At 40.1% G+C, this 16920-nt stretch overlaps 1 protein-coding gene across 8 annotated transcripts in view; it reads left to right on the top strand.

Annotated features, from left to right (window-relative positions):
• Window positions 1-16920, top strand: part of LOC131692995 (potassium voltage-gated channel protein Shaker) — a 234920-nt gene that overhangs the window by 134588 nt on the left and 83412 nt on the right. For 3 of the 8 annotated variants that reach the window (XM_058980480.1, XM_058980467.1, XM_058980470.1), the window contains exon 2: window positions 5854-7404. The exons of the other annotated variants lie outside the window; for them this stretch is intronic. In XM_058980480.1, the coding sequence (XP_058836463.1) occupies window positions 7280-7404 (125 nt within the window). In that variant the 5' untranslated portion in view covers window positions 5854-7279. The remainder of the gene's footprint in view (window positions 1-5853; window positions 7405-16920) is intronic. 8 annotated transcript variants of the gene reach the window in all.

Raw genomic sequence — 16920 nt, 5'->3', positions numbered from 1 at the left:
TCAAGTATTTTTTCTCCCCTAAAATGCATTGTGTTGAGATGGAACTGTGATTTTGGGCGCTCGCCGATGCTTGTTATATTTATAAAACCTAATTATTATGTGCGAAATGAAGAGCCTTTGAAATCGATCACTGCTGTGCTAATGTTCCGCAGTCACATGCTTTTGTTCCTTGAATTCTTTCTTTTGTATGGAAGCACTATATACTATCATAATAAGACTCTGATCAACAGATACAGCAACAGATCCAACGTAGTTTGATTTGAACAGTTAAATGCATACAATTCCTCCAATCAACATTCAAATAATCAGAAGGGCCCAGCGATAATACCAACCTTTAATCCCCACCCGGATCTCGACGGCCCTGACAGTTGACCAAACGACTATCGACTAAACAACGTTTTGGACAAACTGCGTTCGGTTATTAGTTGATTTTGAGGCATTTGGAGAAACAAGGCTCGAAATAATTTGATTTCTATCATTTTAACCCTTTCACGCCCTTCTTTTTCTAATGCATTTAGGGGTCCAAGACTAAGTTTTCCTTTACGGTGCTTGAAGTTGCTTAGTTATTACTCTTTAAAATCCCCTTTGTTTATGAGCAACTGCGTATGAAGGGGACCAGATATTCTGTAGTTGTGAATGTTGAAAATAATTTATGTATTTCGCTTCTGATCTCATAGGTGTCATTTCTGCCTTTGGAGGCCCGGAAGGCTGAGTCTCTTATAGGATTCAACTCAGTTCGGCAAACGTCTGTGTGTGTTTGTGCGGGCCAACAATTGCATTCCGATTACTCGGAAATGTAAAGCTTAGACTTAACTGAAAGGTACAACCTTCCTGTAAGCTGCTATTAGATTTAGTTTAATTCTGGCTTCCTGTTCCGGAGTTACGGGTTGAAGAGTGTGCAGGAAATTCCCATATAAATTGGTATGTTATCCAAAACATGTAAAACTTCATAGAATGTGCCCTAATTTGCTTGGGAATATAGTTTCAGCTCATTGATGCCCAATCAAACATAAATTGACCACTTTGGACGCCGTCGGCGGAACCGGAAGCTTCGGGACAGTGGCTATGTTCCTGAATTGAATTCATATCAGCGTCTTTTAAATGTCTGACTCAATTTGCTCAAAGTAACAGCATCCCTAATGACTGCTATTAAATTCTATTGAAATCAGAGCTCTGTTTTTTTTTATTATTTTGATTATAGAGGTTCACCTCTTTTCGGGTTAGAGAAATCTCGTTTGGAAAAATCTCTAACCCTATGTGCGGGATTGGGAATCGAACCCAGGTGAGCTGCGTACAAAGCAATTGACTTACCAACTATGCTATGCCCTTTCCTGATCACATACGAAATTCCCATACAAACCGGTGTAATCAGTATATATAAGGGGACCCTCTTCTGTATTCGGCAGAAAATCAAGCAATATGTGAGATTTTTTATTGGAAAAATGAAAAGACATACAAACTTCTTCTTATTCGTTATTTTTCGATAATGAGATAATGATTTTTTTTCCGAAAATGCAAGACAGCGGATCTCGCCAAGTGCAGAGTCTCTCATAGTTAACCGAAATGAGAAATTGATATAATTTAGTAAAATAGATAAAATTTCCTATGACTTATACACCCAGGTTTTTTCCACGGGCGATACGTGCTGTGTAAAAAAACGCGGTTATTGAAAAATCCGCGTAAAAAACCGCGCTACTGGAAATTCCGCATAAAAAACCACCGTTATTCGAAATTCTGGGTAAAAACCCCTCAGCAAAAAAAAAATATTTAGAATTATTTTTGGAACGGAGTTCGCAAAAATAATAAGTCCTTTTGAATACCAAAGAAAAAAAAATTCTAGTCTTTTTAAATGCAAAGAACTTTGGCAACTTTTTTTGCGCGTATTTCACAATTAACACGGTTTTTTCGAAAAATATTTTAAGTCCCTTTGAATGCAAAAGACATGGAAGATTTTCGGAAAGATGGAAGAGACGGGTCTGGAAGACTTCCTATGGCTCGCACCTCAACAATATGGGTATTTTCGGAATGGGCTTGAGTAGGTGCCAGAAATTGATTTTTGAATTTGAAGTTGAATTTGTAGTGCAAATAATTTTAATTTAACAGTTGATTTTACTTGAGTTTTAATAATGAGTTTAATTTGAATCAATTCAAATGCCCGACTCACACTACGTCCTTCACTTTCTCCTCTCTCTTTCAATCTCACCGGTGTCTTCTGGTTGAACACATATATTCGAGCATGTTTTGAATGATCGTCCAGATCGTCGTTTCATGCAGGAATTTCGGAAAACCGGAAATCGCCATCTAGAATTTCAACATGACGTCAAACATCGACCTCTGTCTCCTACTTGTCAAGACTATTTCGAAAATACCCATTTTGATTCGGTTGTAGAGAATTTCTCTACACCGGAAGTCTCCATCTTGGATTTCAAAATGGCGTCAAAAATCAATTTCTGGTACCTACTCGTCAAGACTATTCTGAAAATACTCATATTTATTGGGTTATAGCGAATTTCACTAAACCGGAAGTCATCTTGGATTTCAAAATGGCGTCAAACATGAATTTCTGGCATCTACTCGTCAAGACCATTCCGGGTTATAGCGAATTTCGTTAAACCGGAAGTAGTCGTCTTGGATTTCAAAATGTTACCTGTTACCTACTCATCAAGACCATTCCGAAAATGCCCATATTGATTGGGTTACAGCGAATTTCACTAAATCGGAAGTCAACATCTTGGATTTCAAAATGGCGTCAAACATGAATATCTGGCATCTACTCGTCAAGACCGTTACGAAAATATCCATATCGCATGGGTTATAGCTAATTTCGCTAAACCGGAAGTAGCCATATTGAATTGAGATGCGGGTCATAACGAGTCATCCAGACCCGTCTCTTCCATCTTTCCGAAAATTTTCGAAGTCTTTTGCATTCAAAAGGACTTAGAATATTTTTGCAATATCCGCGCAAATTTCCAAAAAGTCTTTTGCTGAGGGTTTTTTTTTGCGCGGATTTTCGAATTAACGCAGTTTTTACGTGGATTTTAAAATTAATGAGGTTTGTTTACTCGGATTTTCTAATTAACGCGGTTTTCTTACGCGAGTTTTCCAATAAGGGGTTTTTTACGTGCAATCCGCGTGAAAAAAAAAATCGTAGAAAAACCACGCAAAAACCGTGTAAGAAAACTTCAGTGTACCGAATTTCCATTATTTTAAATAAAAAAACAATTTTATAGACGATATTTGTCGTGAAATTTGTCTCTTTTTTACCGTAATCTCGCTTAAAAACTATAAATAAATAAACAACACCTCAACCCATTAAAGCCCCTTCAGAGTACCACCCCATCCTACAGACCCATTCCCATTTCTCTTTCGCATAGCCTTCACCTCCCAGGTATACCACCACAATTATATTGAATATAATCAGCCATAGAATCATAGTTTAGAGAAATGAGATAGACACAATTGCACCACTAGGTGAGTTAAAACAGGTTTTATAATCGCATTCGCATGTGGTGTTCCATAGTGAACAATCTGCTGACAGAATTGACACGTGTCAATTTGATCCTCATAGGCACAGTGCGTTCTTTGAGGATAAATAATAATAATATACTACTAATTGTATGTCTTCATGCGCGATAGAGTGTTATGGTTGTTTGCCGATTTATCTGAAACGTACTTTAGGTAATATAATATATTTTATAGTTGAGAAGATCCGAGCTAAAAGTTTTTGAGAAGTTTCTTATAGCAAGCTTATATTTAAGGTTAAAATGCGTAAAACCACATGCAACATTCTCGACATCGTCTTGGATGAAAACCTATCGCAGTGCACTATGGCTTGCGGTTCTGTCCCAGGAGAAAAAAAAAACTTTCCAACAACGGGGTATCATCACAAAGACAACCCCCCCCCCCCCTCTACCCATCTACCAATCACGTCATACTATGCCTCTTATATTAGTTATTCTTGCCACGCACATACCTCCTAGCTATTTCGATAAAATAGAATACGCACACCATTCATTCTCATTCAGTGAGTCTTTTCCCACTGGTTCGTAGTCTTGCTTCCTTAACCCCACCGCCCATCGCTTCGAGAAAATCCGAAGCTTCTAAAAACCGCTGTCAGAAAAAAAACATCACTCTCTGAGAACAGCATTTTACGGAGGATGGGGCAAAAAAAAACCGACGACGAAGCATGTTTAGTGAAACCAACTGGAACGCACTACCTGCGAAAAAAAAACTTATTTTTTTACGGGCCAATTGATAGGGTGCTCATAACTTTGCTCGCCTACTACTTGTTTGTTTTTTTTCACTTCCACTTTTTTAACTGGCATCACTTTTTACTGTAACTTTGCTTTGCTTCAATTTCCGGAATACGAACTCTGTCCCCGGGGGCAATGGTTTACTGAAATAACAGGGTACGTCGCTTGCGACCGGTTGCAGGGTAATTCTTCAACAGAGAATTGTATCACGAAACCTACGCACCCGCACACAGGTGGGAATTAGGCTGAATTCTGTCTCAAACAAAGCAAACATTACGTGTGCACGTGATCTCTTCCTAGTAGAAGCCTGGCAAATTGTACGGCATATGAGTGTGAGAAATGAGATTTCATCTACCGTTCCCATCCACCATCCGTTCTATGCGTATGTGATATGAAATATTAAAGAAAGAGCCTTCTACGATGCAAGAAGGAGTATTCGGCAGAAAGACGAAGATGCTTGCACTGTTCGCCTGCTGCAGCAGGGATTTGTGTAGTTCCAGAATGAAATACGACGACCGAGACACCGAGGGTTGCTTTGTTCATTGCGCGGCATGGAAGTGCAAAAGCCGGCGCTGTCTGCGGGACGTGTAGGAGAAATGTTCTTGTTTTGGCATCTTCTGTAACTGATGGTGTTGAATTTTCTACGCGTGGGTGGATTTCGGGCCGTGGGAATATAGGGCTGATGAAAAGCGGTGGTTGCTTAGCTTGCCGCTTCACGCGGCGTGTCAAACTGAGTAGGACTTTGAGTGCTCGGCGAGGATGTGATTAAATTTATCATGGCTCTTCCATCAGACACTACAATTAACAATGTGGTCTTAATTGTACGAGTTTTGCTGTTTCGGGATTGAAGCAGCAAGTTAGTCGTTGTGAATTTAGAAAACAACGAAAATGTTTAAAAAATTCAACATCGAAGATACCGTTTAAATTCACTGACAAAAGCACATTCTTGAAAACCTAACATAGTCTCAGCTTTTGACCGCAGAAGGCCTCCAACCCTAGAGAAGCTTTATTTTCGGACACAAAGTGTCCCTTCCGTCTTCGTTCGGTCACACAAGCATGTCATATACTCTTTCTGCTTGAAAAATAAAAATATCCCATGGCCTGCTTGATAGTTTCCGCTAGAAGTTAACCCCAACTTAAAATGTTGCACCACTGACTGGTATTGCCATAGTTTGGTGCCATATCACATCGTAGGCTAAAAAAAGCCGTACGACAGCAGATGCAATTTTTGGCACACGTTCGCCCTAGTGGCCTTTATTACTGCACCAGAATCTATCCAGCAGCGCGGTCTGAAATAAGCACTAAACCTGAAGGGTTGGAGGGGAAAAAAACTGTAAAGCCCCGAAATCTAGTTCACAGCGCAAAAGGCAGGCAAGCTCAGTAAATTTCGCCGGTTTCGATTGCAAGCAAAAAAAACGAAACGAATTAAAAGAAGCTCTTGGCATTGGACCGGCTCTCGGAGGCGTTGTTCTTTCAACTGGTTCACACTGGTACTTTGTGAAGCGCCTTCCCTTTGGAATGGGGACTAACCGTGCTGGAATGAGACTTTTAGAGTGGAGCTAGTTTTAGTGGTTCTGATCGCGTTCTCTTCGTTTTGCAGAAAATCTGTGATAAATATCTACACCACATTTTATTCAATTGCCTTTTACCAAAAAGCGAAGAAAAAGAAAAGTGAAGCAAAGTGGAATTATTATGAAGAACGGGGTCCAAGTAGCCGGTCGCAGCAGTTTCGTGGCTGCTGAGTCACAACTAGCAACGGCAGCAGTAGCAGGCGAGGAAGAGGTAGAAGAATTATTATTATCAGTGATGGTGAACGTGAATAAGATGGATCGTAGCAATCCGGTTCTAAGCACTGCTGTCCGTAGTAGCCCCAATGGTGGCCATCAGCAACTAAGTGATGCAAAGAGGAACGGCGGCAGCAGCAAAAAGATTGTTATGTAACGCCGACGTGCACACGCAAAGGAAGCGCGGAAGAAGAATGCCATAGAATTGAAGAGAATTGCACTTTTTTCAGCTACTATCGAACCTGGTAAAGACAGCCAAGTTTTCCCGTCCAAACCAAAGTAAAATGAGTGCTTCGTAGTGTTACACAGTAGAGCCTGAAAAGGCACACAGAATAGCAAACAACTAAAAGCACACCCACACAAAGACACACACACACAGTTTTCGAAATGGTCTGAGCTCGCAACACGTCACAATAAGTTTGTTTAACTAAGTGCAAAACCAAAGTGTAACCAAAAGCTTTAAAATATCAATAAGTATAAATTCTTGGTAGAAGAGAATGCAAAAATATTAGCTAAGGGCTTTTCTCGGTTTTTTACGTCTTTTTCGTACATATTGTTGGTGCAGACGGTGAAGCTAAAGTGTGAATCACTTATTTTTTGTAGCAATGTTCGAAAGAAAAAAATAACACGAGTGGAACGATGCTAACGTAAAAATCACGTAGCATGAAACAAGCTGAGAAACAGATTTAGCAGAAGAACGAGGAGGGGATCCGTACAATCAGTGAGTAACCGGTGCTTGATCCCAACGGCAGGTGCTCACGTTAGTTTTTTTTTTTTTGGTTTCCCCCACACTCCCCGTGGATTTGTGTTTGTGTATGTGTGCGAACAACTCCAGCGTGAATTAAATTCTCGGCTCCGGCTACCTAAAAAGTGAACTGTTCACCAGAAGAAAACAGAAGAAACCAGTCAAACTGTAAATGCAATAATGGAATTCGTGTAGGATAGCACACCGGTAAGTGAGAGCCGTTTTCTCTCGGGTGCGCTTTCCGAATTATGTTCAGGAAATTTTACCAATCACATGCAGCCCAGCTGGTGATTGTAATACAATAGCAAAGTGAGAAACGTTAGTTGTTACATTGAAAAGAACTCTGGCATTCGATGGCCGGAGGGCTGTCTGCTGGAACAAGGTTCAAGACAAAGCAAACCGTGTGCGAAAAGTAGCCTAATTATACGAAGTTTGTAAGAAGAAGAAGAAGGTTTGGGGAACAGTAAAGCGAAGTAGTCGAAGGAGGGGATGCCAAAATGGCAGCCGTTGCGGGCCTTTACGGATTGGGCGATGATGGTCGTCATCAGCGCCATCGGAGGCAGCAGGCCCAACAGGCAAACCAGGAGAAAACCGACAAGACGCCGGATGGATTGAGCGAACCGTAAGCAAACTCTAACAAAAAAAAACTAAATTGAAACGTAGAATTGGATGTTTGCTTTCTGATTTAGTTTTGTTTCGGGTGGGGGTTTTGATTTTTTTTTTGTACTGAAAGGATTCAGCGTTAGCAACTATGCGTCTCCATAAATTGACTACCAATGGAGACGCATGGTGCTTCTCGAATGAATCAACATTAGTCTGTATTTTTGTCATCACAGTCGGCTGTGAGCGTTCAGTTCTGTGATTTGTTTTGTTTTCGAATCTTATTTTATATAGGAATCAATCTTCAAATTTCTAGAGTATTTTAAGTCTGAAGTAGATAAAAAATCTTGCAGAGAAATCATTTACGTAAGTGACTTAATTATAATTGAAACGTTAAATCTCGACTCTATCATCGGATCTACAGCAGAGGTGGATTGAAAAATATCCATTCTACATTTTTGAACATCTTGCATCGCCAAATAAAGGCAGACGTGTAGATTCATAATTATCTGTCGAGCATTTTGCTTTTTACAGCTGTTGAAATTGGTCAACCTAAATAGTTCATAAAACTGCGAACCCAAATGAATTCCGTGTCCTCCTCCTCCACCATTATTATTTAAGAGGCAGTAAAACGAAGAAGTTTGGTGAGAACTACGATAGCTCATCTCTGTCGGACGAAGCGGTCTTAAGGTGAATTTAAGGATTCAAGATAGGTCGTACAGACACAGATGACGAACGGAATAATTGATAATGGATAAAATCAAATTTCACGTGACAGGTAATTGTTTCGATTTCGGAACAACGATATGAAAATCGCCATCCTTGTGCTAACGATCATACGAACAAACATTTAGTTTTGCGTCCAACGAAATTTTAATCATCGAAATTGAATCGAAAATGCCGAAGACATTCAATTCAAACACAGAAGCCAGACTGAAGTAGATGATAACTTGACGATAAAGCTACGCATACGAAGCGACAGGACACACGCCACAAATAATATTCACTATGGATTTTGTTCTACCTATGCCAACGCTGTTGCTGTTGCCGCGTTGGAATAGATAGAACAAAATCCGTGAATATTTTTTTGTTGCGTATGTCCTGTCGCCTCGTGTGCGTAGCTTTATCGTCAAGATATCATCTACTTCAGTCTGGCTTTTAATACAACCTACATCAGAAGCATAATATTGCTCGTTTATAGCTGTCAATAAAGCAAGCAATAAATTTCTACTGCTTTGCCTTCTATCCACTGCACAAACAGTACAATACCGATTCCCCGGCTTTGCAGTGAAATGAGAGAGCTACAGAAGTGAAAATTTCCTCTACTACGCGAATTACCACTGCACCTGACTTTGAACAAACTCGTACTATTCTAAACGGTAGGTGGAACGGTTATTGAAGGTGAACACAAAGGTTATCCTCACGGAAGTGCCAAAATACGAGATACGTTGATTTGCATCCCATACTAGCTCGGAGTTCCCTAAAGGAATCCGGTCGAAGTACGGAGAAGTTGTTTGAAGAAATTTTTCCCCATATATTTCCAATAGTTCGTACCGTGAGAATCTAGAAAACCAATTATATTCTTTCTTACCAGACTTAGAATGCAAATCACATATTATCCAACAACACTGATCACAAACTTAGGCCATATCCATATGTGCCTTATTCGAATCAAGGTTAGGTACTATGTCGGCATTCGGTCTTTTATAGATCAATATTTAACCGAAAAATGCATACAGGCGTGACGTGGGCCACCCGAAGATGACCATTAGAGTGACAGAAAAAAAAAATGACCCCCATCGGCCCACCCCTGAGTCGATTTCTAGTCCCACCAGGAGTGTCTGCTCCAAATTTGAGCCAAATCGAACAAGTCTAGCTACCGGACCAACGAGCTTGAAGTTTGTATGGGATTTTTCGACAATTTACATGGAAAAAACGCACTTGCGCACATTTTCGCCGTTAGGTGGCACTGTATACATCAAATTATCACCAAAAGTGAAACTTAAGAAGATAATTCTATTATTTACAACTTTGTTGAAGACTGCAAAGCGATCTGACTCGAACAAGACAAGTTATTAAACTTTTAGCGAAGTGATGTCTGAGTCAGTTTTGCATGGGGCCTAGCAGTACATTTTAGTGTATCAGTACTAGGTTCTAACAAACTAAACAATTTTGTGGAATAATGGTTAGATTTAGCTCAATAGTATGTTCGGAAGAATTTCAGTACATAATACGAGTTATGTTTTGGTTAGAAAATTTTAGTTCCACCTGTGACCGCATAGATGGCGCCAACACTAACTTTTCAACGGGGAGAGATAGAAATTAGATGTCTTCTACAAAGTTGTAGAACAAGAATTTTGCAGTAATTCTTCCAAATATTTTGATATTCTATCTCTCTCTGTAGAAAAGTTAGTGTTGGCGCCATCTATGCGGTCACAGGTGGAACTAAAATTTTCTAACCAAAACATAACTCGTATTATGTACTGAAATTCTTCCGAACATACTATTCATCTTAATCTAACCATTATTCCACAAAAATGTTTAGTTTGTTAGAACCTAGTACTGATACACTAAAATGTACTGCTAGGTCCCATGCAAAACTGACTCAGACATCACTTCGCTAAAAGTTTAATAACTTCTTTCAACAAAGTCGGATTGACTAGCAGTCTTCGACAAAGTTGTAGACAATTAAATTATCTTTCTTATTTTCACTTACAGTGATAATACGATGCACACAGTGCCACCTAGCAGGGAGAATGCGAGCTAGTGGGTTTTCTCCATGTAAATTGTCGAAAAATCCCATGCAAACTTCAGGCACGTTGGTCCGGTAGCTAGACTTGTCCGATTTGCTTCAAATTTGGAACAAGTACTCCTGGTGGGACTAGGAATTGACTCAGGGGTGGGCTGAGTTAGTTTTCAAAAATTCTTTATTTTTCTGGGCACTCTAATGACCATATACTAGATGATCTTTGACAGACGTTCGCAATAATCCACGCATACTTATGTTCGCCGTCTCCCAGACACGATAACACCCCGGTGATAAAATGAACCGTATAGCATTTATAAATTTACAAATGCGATGTCAAACGTGATCCTACAAATACTCGTGTTGATATGATCATGTATCGTCCTGAAGTCTCTACGCTCGGTCCTAGAACTAATAAACATAACGCTGATATCTACTAGACAGCACGTTTCATGGCGACATGATCGGGAACTCTACTAATATGAGGGAAATCACTCTCTGCTGAAATTTGAGCCGCACACCGAGAACAAAGTATCCTATTCACGATCCGCGCGATCATTCAACAATACATACGAATATTCAAATGTCCACACGTTTATAAAATAGCATTTATAAATGCAAGGTCACATTAGCGCTAGCACGCGCGACATTCAAAAGCCTATGCGATCGAATACGGCAAGATACAAACGCTCGATCCATTCTCGATGATACATAAAGAAAACAAACCGATCAAACAAAAATTGTTACCGGGTAAATGTTGCGCAGCCGTGATTTTATGGTAGCGTTATACGAATTTTTTTTTCGTTTTTGTCTTTTTGAATATTTTATTTCGTAATAATTTTTAAAGTTCAACTGAGAGAGCCTAAAAAGCGTGTCCACTGGAAAACAGACAGAGAAAGAATGGCCGGAACGGTACGAATGAAGAAACGGTGAAAATTCACCCTTTTATTGGAAACACTGATTAAAGATATGTCCTCAAGCAGGAATCGAACATTCGATCTCCCAATCTCTAGTTAGGTGCGTTAACCACTCCGATATCGAGGAACTGTGATGATATCATCATATATTTCCAACAGTATCGTGATCACCGCCACACCTCCTAATTGACCTATCGACCCCAATGTCTCCTATAAGCAGATCGTCACCTCTCCCTCTCATCGATCGGGCCATATCTTTCTCGTTATCTATTTTTAGGTCCAGTGGACTGCGCTCAGGCTTGAGATATTTATTAACACTGTTTGCCTCCTTAGCTAACTCAGTCGCCGCCAGACTTTGGCAGTGGGTAGAGCTATGGAGGGGCATGTTGAAGTCTGCCCTCAAAGCTTATCGGCAGCGACAAATCCAGCAGTTGATGGAATTTATATATTCCTTGTTTTGATGTGTCTTGTTTTTTTTCGTTTTTCAAGGATTTTTATGAACGTGTCCACTGGAAAAAAAAGGCTGAGAAAGAATGACCGGAACTGCCATTTGACGTCAAAAAAAATCTGCATTCGGATAGATTCTAGTAGAGAAATTTGGTCCAAAAGTGCTGGTATGGAAAGCAATATTTTTCTGAAGTTTGAAGTCTACCATTACTGGGACTATAAATGCCGAAAGCTGTCGATCTAAATGTCTGCAGAAGAGGTTCCTGCCTTTATATGAGAACCATAGTATTCCTCCACTATTTTTGACCAAACGACCTATTGCTCATTAGACAAATAGTATTCGGTCAACCTGTATTCGTCCAAATTGCATTCGGATCACATGGTATTATGCCAAATACTATTTTACCAAATAGCATTCTACCAAATGGTATATGGTCAAACGGCATTCGGCTGAATGACCCTTTCTAGCACAAACCATTTGAACAAATGGCATTCTGCCAAATGACCCTTTCGATCGAATAGCATTCGACCAAATGGTACTCGGTCGAACGGTATTCGGCATAATGACCCATTCAGTCAAATGGCAGCTGGTCAAACGGCATTCGATCAAATGGCTCTTGGCCAATTGACCTGAACCTGGTAGTAGCGTTACTCATAAACCCCGCCGATCATAACCAAACAAAGTTTTTTTTTATATTCCGAATCGGAATCCGAGCTGTAGCCTATTCAGTTCGGAATGAATTGCCGTCTGTAATTATCCTGAATGCTACGAATCGATTTCAATGCCAATCGGAGCAAAAGTTCAACATATCACAACAGGTTCGGCATTTCAAAGCTGTGCTTTTATGTAATTTTGAATGTATTTGATTGAACATTTATATTGGAGCCTTTGAACGCTGTATAAATCCTAAATTGATGAGTTATCCCCCAAAAACAATAAAAGCTCTTCCGGATGTAAAAAACAAGGTTTATTCGCGAAAACATGAAAAAGGGTATTTTATTGAATGATGGTTTTTGGGAAGGTTTATTCGCGGAAACATGAAAAAGGGTATTTTATTGAATGATGGTTTTTGGGAAGTACACTCAGGTTTTTTACGCGGATTTTGAAACTTACACGGTTTTCATTTACGCGGTTTTTGAAATTTACGAGGTTTTTATTTACGCGTATTTTGAAATTTACGCGGTTTTCATTTACGCGGATTTTTTATTTTACGCGGTATCCATTAACGAGGTTTCCATTAACGAGGATTCGTAAATTTACACGTTCTTCATTTACGCGGATTTTGAAATTTACGCGGTTTTAATTTACGCGGTTTTCATTTACGCGGCCTGTATGCCTCGCGTAAAAAAACCTGAGTGGACATCCAAGTAACTACTGAACTACACGAGCGTTCTTTGATAAGAATCAGCTTGCTTTTGCCGTTCGTTACATGACACTCACTACAAACCACATCAGTGCCATGCTAATTCGTTTATTTTCTGGCAGTCTGTCAGCTTCTCGATTGAAATATCGCTCAGCCGAGAACAGTTGCAGATGGTACAATTATCTGTCATCGGCTTCATCGGATTAGCAACCGAAACCGCAATCTAGCAAGCGAGTGAACGGAAAAGGGACCGACATATGTACGTGTAATAGGGGGTATTAATTTAGCAACGCTTACTTTGTCGGTTTTGCTTAGTGGTGGCGGAATGTTTGAATTGTATTAAATTTCTGATACAAATTGGATGTGAATGATGCGAAGAGCAAGTAAAAAAATACGAACCAACGGGGTTTCTGCAAGAGTCACTGACAAAAACTTCCCGTCAAAGAGCAAACTAGAAAAAGTAAATCATAATAAAACTGAAACTACTTTCTCGATGATGAGTAAGTGATCCCGAAAAATCATAAATCGAATAGATTACTAGCTACTTATATGTGTCCCATGAGGCCACAAATTGAACTTTCACACATAAATCAGACACATCTCTAGCAAAAATATACACATCAATTCGTCCCCAGCCACCCTCACTCTGACTAAGCTACCGACCGTTACGCTGTTGCAACAGCTTCATCTATCTGTCCATCTATATATCTGGTTTCGATCTTTTTTTCCCACCATCAGCTACCGCCGGGCAGCTTGTCCAATAATAAAACTTTTCCGGTGGTGATCGTGAAGAGAAGGAGGAAAAGATAGAATGGTCACATTTATGCCTAGCACCATTCCATGTAGCATTTAAGTGGGCGTTCAATTTCCTCACTGTGCTGGAAGCCCAACTATTCGGGAATTTTTTTTACGAGTATCGCTTATAAAATCCAATCTGTCGTTGTTTTTTTGTTATTTTATTACATTTCCCCCCCCCCCCCCCCCCTACTGTCGAGCCCGGGCAGGCATGTTTGACAAGCTTCCTCATTCTCATCCTCTGCTCACTTCTTTGCTGTTCTGTTCAGTAGTCGAAACGATAAAACAATATTTACTATCCTCCCCATTCTACATCCCAGACGGAACTAATGCGGCACGGATTACAATCGGAATATAGCAAGCGATCCCCGCTCAGACGGGAACAAAACAACACACTTTATTCAATCACTGCCTGTTCCGAGGTATGTAACTGTATCGATGTGTTTCGTTGTGTTGTGTTGTGTGCTCTCTTTCGTTGTGGTCGTTTCGGTATTAAAGACCCCCATCCCATCCCCAGCCGACGTTATCATCGCTCACTAAATAATGGCTCAACAAATGTCCACCCCGAGCACAAAACGTTGCACTTTGTTTTTGAAAGCCTCCCTCGGTGGGTTCGTATGTGTTTAATAGTCAACTTTAGTCAAACATGGATTAGATAGTGATTTACTGGTCGGCATAAATGTCAGTCGGATGTAAAAGCCGGATTTTCTGCGGGCAGTGAAAACCCAAGCGACAGTTGATTACTGATTTTTTGCTCATGCCACTCGTTCCGTCGAAAGGATTGCTCGAGCCTTCAGCAGGCAGATTGTGGCTCGAAATATGGTAATATATTCTCCCGTTTGATAGGCAAAAATAAGATTTATAGAGTCAGTTCTTGAATTCACGTTCAAAATGATTAATGTCAGTTTTAATGTTGTAACTGAACACCGCAGCTCATCCGAGTCGTTTAAAAGGGAGAAGGAGACGCATGGTATTTTGTGGAATGCGTTTCAGATTTACTGTCTTTGATGGTTGTGAGACTTCCAAACATTGACGGTCTATGCTGTGAGGAATTTAACACTTAAATCAACCAGACACTCATTCATCATTGTCAAAAACTAAACGAACAAATTAAAACATCAGTCACGTTCAATTTAAGCTTGAAAATCAACTTCCCTCCAGTGCCCATCATCTAATCTGTCGTATTAAATTTAATGCCAAGCGAAATCTAGCGCGCTACCGTTCCACACACCCCCTCGTTCAATCAAAACCGCTTACCTGCGCGACCCACACTAATGAGACGAACGCTATTCGAACTACTGTGCACTGGCCAACTGCGATTTCGTCGCACCACAAGTCGATCATTTGTTTTGACGTAAAACAGTTCGAAAAGAAATTTCTCGCTGAAGCTGCGCTGCTGGCCGGATTGGAAAGGAGGAACGAAGATGACAGCATAAATTTAGCTGCTTGACCGCAAAAAACGACCTGTCGTAGCATAGATTCCGCATCCAACAGACGTCAGCGCGCAAAAGTGCAAATGCGTAAATGCAGCCGCCTTCACCCGCCGCCAGTTGCGCGTTTGGCTTGGCTACACCAGAAGCGGTGGTAGTCGCAGGGTGAAGGATGTTGTGTCTGAGACTGCCCTGCAGCTCCCTTCGACGCATTAGTAGTAGATCAACAAGTTTGCGCAAGGTGATCAGCTAAACTATGCTATGCCTTCGGTGCGAACACATTGCGGCGAATGACGTCAATTGAATTTGAACTTTAGCTCAAAGTGACACCGTCGCCGCAGCTTTAACAGAGCCGCTCTGGGGTAGGGGTAATTGCGAAACAAAAAAAACTATTTTTATCGTTTTTTGTCTTTTCGTTGACAATTGGTACTTTTAACGATTATGTCAGAATAAGATTTTAACTTTCATCTGGGGCAGTATGAATCATAAAGAGGCTTCAAAATCTGGAATTAAATTATTAAAAATGTGACCTACTTGGATCAGAAAGTTTTGTTTGTGACATACGGCAACAGCAAGCTGATTTTTGTCAAAGAACACCCTTGTAAATCAGCAGCTGATTGGATGTGCTTCCCGAAAAAACATCATTCAATAAAATACCATTTTTCATGTTTCCGCAAATTAACATCGATATTTTTTACTTCCGGTAGAGCTTTCATTGTTTCTGGAGGATAACTCATCAATTTTGTATGTATATAGCATTCAAATGCTCCAATATCAAATTTCAATAAAATACCTTCAATATGATATAAAAACGCAGCTTCGGCATTTCAATCCGGTTGTGAAATGTTGAGCTTTTGCTTCGATTGGCATCGGAACTGATTCATAGCCTCCAGGATAATTACAGAGGGCAGAGAACGCCCATTTCGAACTAAATATAAAATATCAAATATATAAATAAAATATAAATCCGGTGTTTGGTTATGGTTGAGTCAGGTTATTGTGATTAACTCTACTAATGGTTTCAAGTCGACAACCGTTAGCTAGAATGCAATTTTCCCAAATTGGACGAATCCCATCTGGTCGAATGCCATTTGGCCGAAAGAACAATTTGGCCTAACTCTTTCTTCGAATTCTATTTGGTCGAACGCCATTTGGCTTAATTCCGGCTAGTTTAAACACTATTTGTTCGAACGGGTATATTGAGCGTCATTTAGCCGAATATTGTTTGGACGAATGCCATTTAATTTAATGTAATTTCGTCGAATGACATTTGGCGGCATGGGCCACTGAGCCAACTGCCGTTAGGGCGAATGTTATTTGGTCAAATTGGCTATTAGGTCGAAAAGGTAATCTTGCCGAATGCAATTTGACGAAATATTATTCGGCTGAATACGATTTGGTCGAATTGCATTTAGTCGAACATCGTTTTACCGAATGTAATACAGTGAAGACTACCCCCGATTTTATCAGCCTTATATGAAAATTGATAACCAAGTTGAATTCGAGTAACTCCTTTCTTGAGCATATTTTTCTTTTCTTACAGATCCGAAAGACGCAAACATTTATTATTATTATTATTATTATTTATTATTTTGAAAAGATACGCCATTTTTTCCCGCCCAGTGCGATTGCCATTCAAAATCTTTGCTCTCTGGAGCAAAGAGTCCTCGAAACAGCCAACTCCGTGCTTCAATGGCTCCAAGCACGACAAACCCGACTCATTGACTACACCGTCGATCTCAACGTTGTGAACGGGCATGTAGACGTAGAAGTCCTTAATAAAAGACTTGTCAACAGTCGTTTGATTTACTTGCTTTTTATAGAATATCGCAGTTTCGA

The sequence above is a fragment of the Topomyia yanbarensis genome, chromosome 1 (genome assembly GCF_030247195.1).
Source record: "Topomyia yanbarensis strain Yona2022 chromosome 1, ASM3024719v1, whole genome shotgun sequence".
NCBI classification, from domain to species: Eukaryota; Metazoa; Arthropoda; class Insecta; order Diptera; family Culicidae; genus Topomyia; species Topomyia yanbarensis.
Note: the sequence above shows the minus strand (reverse complement) of the source record. Positions and strands in the feature narration are given on the sequence as shown.